Source organism: Diadema antillarum, unplaced genomic scaffold (assembly GCF_040938485.1).
Source record: "Diadema antillarum isolate AM-2024a unplaced genomic scaffold, OU_Dant_1.0 scf00000170, whole genome shotgun sequence".
In the NCBI taxonomy this organism is placed as follows: Eukaryota; Metazoa; Echinodermata; class Echinoidea; order Diadematoida; family Diadematidae; genus Diadema; species Diadema antillarum.
Genome location: NW_027271059.1, coordinates 3,504,958 through 3,511,897, shown reverse-complemented (window position 1 = coordinate 3,511,897; position 6,940 = coordinate 3,504,958). Strand labels below are relative to the sequence as shown.

Genomic DNA, 6,940 nt, shown 5'->3' with positions numbered 1-6,940 from the left:
TTATAGAAAAAAAATGAAGAGAGATAAAGAGAGAGAGGGGGGGGGGGGGTAGAGTGCGAGATAGAGAATTTAAAAGAATAAAACAGAATGCAACCGCACGAAAAAAATTCTCTTTCTGGAAAAAAAAAAAACCGAATACAAAAAGTATTGGGGCAAATTTTAATGCAGCTGCATGAAGCTTCTTTGCGTGTATTATTATGGACTGATATTCGGAATGGGAATGTAAGAAAAAATGAGGAGGGATCGACTCCAGTCATGTGGGCGTGATCTAGACTCACTCCACTCAAAATGAAGATTTTCCACAAACTGCGCATCATTCTTTTGTGGCACAATGAAAATTATTCTCGTGGTACATTTATTTTTTAAAAACACACAAACTGTGAGATAGAGTTCGGTGTTGTTAATGAAATCTTCAGAGGCGTTCCTGTTTTGCAGCTTTATGTCAAACTTTTCGTTCGCATTTAGGGCTGCCTGCATCCAGTACAACAAAAGGAAACTAACAGAAATTAGGTGAGTCCATTTCGTCTGGTATTTGATAGGGCAAATATAATTTTCTTACATTGTGCCATTGTAGAATGCTGGAATAAGAGACATTGAAATGATTAAACTTTTCTGCGGAATCACCTTCAGTAGGAATTCATCAGCATAGTTAGACTGCGAGTGAGTACTTATTTCTGTTTCATTTTTTCTTTCCGAAAAAGGGGGGGGGGGGCGTCGTGGACTCTTTATTATTTTATAAAGTGATATCATAAAATAAAGAGCTTTGTGGAAGATAATGCAGACAATACCAATGACAAAAGGGTACCAATATAAACATGAGCACTCTCTACCTGTGTATTTCTTGATAGGAGTATAGCAAGACTATTTCTTAATGTAATCTTTGCTTACTTTGCTTTACTTTTATAACACATTTGAATGAATTGTTAAATATAGTGATTTCAGAATTTTGATGATAGTTCATCTTCCACGTAGTCAGATATATCCATGATATTATTCGTAGCCACCCACCATGCCTTAAACGCACATGAAAAGTACATGTGGAAAGAATGAAAGAAACTGGATTACAAAACCAGATTAAAAAAAAACAATAAAAAAAAAACATTTGTCTCCTCATTTTCTTTCTGTCAACTCAGAATGGCGGCAACTGCAACGTTCATATTCCTGGCTACCTGCAGTATTTTCCTTCGACATGTTCAAGGTAGGAATCAAACACTGAGTACCTAGTATTTCCTACTAAACAAATCGTTATCATATCGTTATGTGGTAATCACAATAACAATATCATCTATCTATGTGAACATGCGGGTAAGTGATTAATTTGAAGGTGATATGAAAATGTGAGGAAAATGATTTCTGTTTTGTTTCCTAGCAGATATCAATTAGAGAGATGGAAAATGTTATATTGATGAATAATTTTCCTAATTTCCATTATAAGAACAATAATATGTTTAAAAAGAAAAAAAAAACTGTAAGGGTTTTATTGTCAAAGTCGGCTTTACATGCATTTTTGTTTCATTTATGATCTCCGACTTTAGACAGGTAACGCGATAACGCCCCATCTTTACATATATACATATATTTAATGAGTTTGAGTTTGAGTTTGAGTTTATTTATAAAAACAACATGTACAAGAAAGTTTGAATACAGGTTTATACATTAACATTAATACATAGCACACGTAATAGTCCGGGAGCCAGCGGGGGTCAGCCTAGCTGAATAGGTTTCCAATTTTTATGTATATAGCAATTTAGTACATATGCCCCTGAGTATGGAAATGCACGTCTGGCTGGTCATCGGTGGTGGGTGTGGCCAGGAGGGCCACAAAAAGGACCCCCCAAAATTAGGCTAGCCTAGCTGGAAAAGTAACCCCATGAAAACAACTGGAACTTGTTCGTTACACTTACAGGATAAATGAATGACCATTGCCAGACGTTTTAAGTGGTGGGGGGGGGGGGGGTAGCCGCCAGACGCTCTTAAAGACCCAACTCCAGCTAGGCTAGCCTAGCTGAAAAAGTAACCCCATGAAAACCACTGGAACTTGTTCGTTACACTTACAGGATAAGTGAATGTCCATTGACAGACATTTTAAGTGGTGGGGGGTAGACTACAGACGCCCTTAAAGACCCAAATTTTTCCAGCTAGGCTAGCCTAGCTGAAAAAGTAACCTAATGAAACCTACTGGAACTTGTTCGTTACACTTACAGGATAAATGAATGACCATTGCCAGACGTTTTAAGTGGTGGGGGGTAGCCGCAAGACGCCCTTAAAGACCCAAATTTTTCCAGCTAGGCTAGCCTAGCTGACAAAGTAACCTAATGAAACCCACTGGAACTTGTTCGTTACACTTACAAGATAAATGCATGACCATTGCCAGACGTTTTAAGTGGTGGGGGGTAGCCGCCAGACGCCCTTAAAGACCCAAATTTTTCCAGCTAGGCTAGCCTAGCTGAAAAAATAACCTAATGAACCCCACTGGAACTTGTTCGTTACACTTACAAGATAAATGCATGACCATTGCCAGACGTTTTAAGTGGTGGGGGGTAGCCGCCAGACGCCCTTAAAGACCCAAATTTTTCCAGCTAGGCTAGCCTAGCTGAAAAAATAACCTAATGAACCCCACTGGAACTTGTTCTTTACACTTACAGGATATATGCATGGCCGTTGCCAGAAGTTTTAAGATGTGGGGGGGGGGGGGGGGGGTAGCCGCCAGATGCCCTCATAGACCCAATTTTACCAGCTAGACTATAGCCCTGGCTGGAAAAGTAACCTCCTGAAACCCACTGGAACTTGTTCTATGTTTGTATCTCACCTGATAAACACTGTCGACATAGTATTCTGGTGTTCTTTCAATAACTTTCCACACTTTTGAGCCATATATGACCACCAAATTCACTCCTCAGATCATCTAATGCTAATGATTGCTGTCAAGTGCTAATATTGGTGAAGTCCGACTACGTCAACAGTCAAAATGTCAATGAACTATACCATTTGAAAATCTCTGTAATCACAAAGTCGATAAGTGGACGAGACATCACTTCGCTTTTGCCTTTTTAGATGGCGAATATGTGTAAGCTTCCGTTTCTTATTCATACAGCACCAGCATACATGTCTGAGAATAGCGGTAAAGAAGATTAGAGTCTTTGGCAAACAAGTGCAAAATTAAATTCTGTGCCTTATTTGCTGAACAAACGTCGTAGGAGGACAACGACCTGTTAGGCAATATGGCGAACCAATAGCTCTATATTATTAGTGTTTTAGAATAAATGACAATGATGTAGTTCTGAAGCATACTCTTCATTAGATACTTTTGCAATGACTCAATGTATACTTTTAATCGAACTAAGTATATATCCATGACTTGCTCATGAATTACGGCAGAACAATTCGTTGAGGAAAGTTTTCTGTCATGTCATTACGGAAGAAGTGAACGTGTCAATATTTTGATATTTGTTCCATAATTATTTTTGAAGTGGTTAACTGTATTTCCCTAAAACATTTGTTCTTTTATATATATACCTACGTTGCATCCAAATGCCTATTCGTTGAAAAAATGCAGGCCATGTATTCAAAGGTCAAAGATCATAGGTTATGGAAGTAGGGTATACAACATTTCACTAAGTTGTTGGTTGTTGTTGTTGTTGTTGCTTTTTTTTTGGGGGGGGGGCATGATTCAAAGTGTCCTAAAACCTTGTATAATACATGTATTTAGTTTTGTAGTCACGACTCTTGCTATGTATGATGCCAAACTCTTCCCGCTCATACAAATGCAGCCATTTCAGGGAAATAATTATGATATATTAGTTCATGATTTGGTAATGCTGAAGTGGTTCATAACATTCCATTGATACTATGTATAGAACAGAAAGTGAATTTGGCGATGGTATATGATATCCGCAATTTACTCTTTGACAGGTTCTATCATCCGATTGATAATGTATAAATTGAATATACAGTAGTCCCCTATTCAGTAACTACAGGTTAAGTTAGATAAACTGCATTCATTTTGCACGCGACCATGGCGTTATAGCCAAAGATGATTGAATTCTGTAAATCCCTGTGTGCCTGCACAGGATTGGAAAACGAAACAACTTTCTGTGTATAGAACAACGAAACAGAAACTGGTGCATGCATTATTCTCAGTCACTTTGTTATTCATAATGATGGTTTGCTCATTGCAGTTCCGGAATCTCAGCTCGAGGGACTCGAATTGATCCCAAATCAGTCGGCATGCGTGTATCACCCAAAACAATATCTGAACACATAACTGCAGTCCCCCATAGTCTCTATTGGTTGCCGATAAGGGCTGGTATCAAGTTTGATTTTCATATTATTTACAGTACCTTGTATTTAAATGTTTTCATCGAAATGCCCGTATACGGTATGCGTATCTCAGTTAACTCTTTAAACCATAGTTGTAATCTACGTGCCAAGAATCTCATGTTTTCAATAAGCGTGAACTCCAAGACATGTCGTGATAAGGACTTTAAGACAATTGGCATCGTCATTATAAAACGAATTCCCCTTTTACAAGACACGTTTCAGATTTTAGATAGAAATATGGATTCGTTTGAATGCATACAAACAGCTTCTTAAATCTTCTTACATTTTGTTTTTAAGATATGGTGTATACTTTAGAAGTGTAAGAAGCATGCTCTTGTTTTAGAGGCTTTGAGTACTGGTAAGAAGCATATGTTATTCTGATAGATTATGTGAATAAGTACGCATTCAAGAACGTTTTGAATAAAACGTATCCAGACAACTGCATATCATATTTTCACCTCTTCCTTCATGCAGATGTATACTCTTGCCGAGGAGGTTTGTTTGATAGATATAGTGCTCACCTTATTGAAAAGGTAACTGGGTAAATTTTTGGTTTCAGTATATCATTCAAACACAACTAAGTTAACTTTTACATTAACATTTTCACAACTCACAAATTCCACACGCACACACATTTCATGATTCACAAGATCCAAGTAAAGGGCCGTTCACATTGGAGCGGTTTTGCGGCAGCGGCAGCGGCGGCGGTTTGCCGCTAAACTCTGCCGCAGCGGCACGCTGTGCACACTGGAGCGGTTTGCCGCGCGTAATATGCAAATTAGATTGTTGCCCTTGGGCACCTGCAGTTTACTAGTTATCAATTACATAATTATCATGCACATGTATACCGTGAATACATTCCCCATGGATCTGAGAATTTACAAAATCACCTTTCCAAAACGAAACAAACAATAAAGGAAATCAAGGATGCGTAACATGCAAGAAGACTATTGGACAATCAGTACTGGAATCTCAGTTCTTCAACTTTTTGCTTAAAAAAAAAAAAACCCACTTTCAACACAGACTGTTCAATGAAACTGCAAAATATTCCTTGTGTTACTGATATTGGTATGCCAGCAGAAATGATTGCATCGGATCACTGCCATATATACCGAGAAGGCGGTACATAAAATGTGTACATCTAACACCTCAATATCTCAAATATGATCTGCGAATGCCACATTTTCCTTGTTTTAGTTTTATTGTTTTTTTTGTTTTTTGTTTTTTACAAAATTAGTCAGCATCCAAAGTAATGATATCTTGTCTTGTTTCATTTTAACGAGAAAATGACTATTTTTTTTTCTGGTGTCGGCAAAGTAGTCAACTGTATGAAAGATGAGCTCTTTAAAAAAAAAAAAAACAAACAAAAACAAAAACAAAAAACAAAAAAAAAAACAGCAACATACTTCTTTATTTGTCATTCCAATCTTTTACCATAGAATAGTATACCGGTATTATGACATATATACATATATTTTTTAGATCATCATGATTGTGTCATTCATTTTCATGTGCATGTTTGTGTAATGATTTTTGTACTTCATAACTCACTTTTCCTACTGCGCCTTGAGCACGTTAGTCATGTGGAATTGGCACATTAAATGTATACTGTATCATTATTGTCATTATTACCGATGAACTCTATATGGATGAAATGTTAATGTTTGATATGATTTCTGTCACAGTTCATGCTCTTTCTGGAAGTGTAGTCACAAAGGTGAGGGGATGTTTTAGGGAATATGCCTACCATTCACTCTCCTACTCAAACCTACTAGATCTACGTATGTACAATGTAGAGTATAATGTAATCCACAAACGGCCCATCATAAACTCACCCACATACTGTACTCCCAGCTATGGAAAAACAAGAGTAGCATTTTCACTCTCCACAACATGTGTTTTATATTATGCATGGGGAAGAAATTAATGGCAGATTTGCATCCTCTTAGAAAAAACAAACAAACGAACAGAAACAAAAACTACACACACACAAACGATCTCAGTTTGGATTTCAAATTCATACACCTGTATTACACCATCAAATCTACGCTTTCAGAAATCTGGATAGCATTTTAACAGACAGTCGATTTCCAAGTGAACCACACAACTGTTGGGTAAAGTGATTACCAAAAGCCAACTGAGGTCGGTTTTTATCTTAAGCAAGTTTTGTGGAATTGCACTAAATCTTTTCTTCGAAATTTAACCAATGAAAACATTAGTTAACAGGAATTTTAACCAACTTATGTCGGTAAATGACAAACATCACTCGAAATACACTTCAAACAATGTACATACACTATTAATACAAACCACACATGTCAAATTTAGCACTTGAGACACTAATTCAGGACAATTGTTGCAACATACAATCTCATTTGATGTGATCTAATATGGCAGTCTGTTGCAGAAATAAAGTACAGTGTATACATATACTGTTAACATTTGCGAAGGGAAGTAATGTAGCACATTCACATGTAAAATGAAAATTCACAAGATCTGACACTGTATAAGCAACTTTGTAAATCTGAATGGATAGACATGAGTTGTCAAAACAATACAGTAATGGTAGTATGGTACTGGATTTTATGAATGATTGAAGTACATGTATGATAATTAACAC

The 6,940-nt window shown here is 37.0% G+C and overlaps 1 protein-coding gene across 1 annotated transcript in view; it reads left to right on the top strand.

Moving 5' to 3' along the window:
- The first annotated feature begins 395 nt into the window (after window positions 1-395).
- Window positions 396-6,940, top strand: part of LOC139722740 (uncharacterized) — a 28,049-nt gene continuing 21,504 nt past the window's right edge. Inside the window, exons 1-2 of the mRNA XM_071634024.1 lie at window positions 396-510; window positions 1,134-1,198. Of these exons, the coding sequence (XP_071490125.1) occupies window positions 404-510; window positions 1,134-1,198 (172 nt within the window). The 5' untranslated portion in view covers window positions 396-403. The remainder of the gene's footprint in view (window positions 511-1,133; window positions 1,199-6,940) is intronic.